At 62.6% G+C, this 623-nt stretch overlaps 1 protein-coding gene across 1 annotated transcript in view; it reads left to right on the top strand.

Moving 5' to 3' along the window:
• Positions 1-169: 169 nt before the first annotated feature.
• LOC104523087 (kinesin-like protein KIF1A) overlaps positions 170-623 on the top strand; it is a gene marked incomplete at its 5' end in the record, with an annotated part of 3,912 nt that continues 3,458 nt past the window's right edge. Inside the window, 2 exon segments of the mRNA XM_029084398.1 lie at positions 170-303; positions 451-623. The exon segment at positions 451-623 is cut by the window's right edge and continues 98 nt beyond it. Of these exon segments, the coding sequence (XP_028940231.1) occupies positions 170-303; positions 451-623 (307 nt within the window).

Here is a 623-nt window from a genome sequence, read left to right as displayed (position 1 = left end):
CCAGTGTGAACCCCTCCTTAGCCAGCACTGATGCTAATGGGGTGCAGGACTCAACCTGGTGCTTGGGGGCCCTGCGGGAGTGGAAACTGCTGGGCACCAGAGGTGGGAGAATCCCACTGGGCTGCCAAGCTGCAGCCCCCCTGATGCCTCCACCCCTGCCCCACTGCAGATGGAGAACTGCACCCAGCCTGCCGTTATCACCAAAGACTTCTGCATGGTTTTCTACTCCCGGGATGCCAAGCTTCCTGCCTCCCGCTCCATCCGCAACCTTTTTGGCAGCGGCAGCCTACGGGCTTCTGAGAGGTACCGGGATGCTTCTGCCTTTCTAGGGGAGGAGAGCCATCACTCAGGGACTGGAGCCCTCCTGGGGCATCCCAGCAGCCTGGGTGGAACAACCGGGGTGTGGGGATGAGGCAGAGCTGGTGACGCCTCATCTCCCTTTGCTTGCAGCAACCGTGTGACAGGAGTCTACGAGCTCAGCCTGTGCCGTGTGGCCGATGCTGGCAGCCCAGGTGGGTGCTGCGCCTCTGCCTGGGTGTTCACCAGGAGGCACATCACGGCAGTCAGGGTCGGGGCTGTGTGTCTGTCCCTGCAGCTGTGCATCTGTCCCCACAGGCATGCAG

The sequence above is a fragment of the Antrostomus carolinensis genome, unplaced genomic scaffold, assembly GCF_000700745.2.
Source record: "Antrostomus carolinensis isolate BGI_N321 unplaced genomic scaffold, ASM70074v2 scaffold30113, whole genome shotgun sequence".
NCBI classification, from domain to species: Eukaryota; Metazoa; Chordata; class Aves; order Caprimulgiformes; family Caprimulgidae; genus Antrostomus; species Antrostomus carolinensis.
The sequence above is the reverse complement of the archived record's forward strand: the minus strand, read 5'-3'. Positions and strand labels throughout refer to the sequence as shown.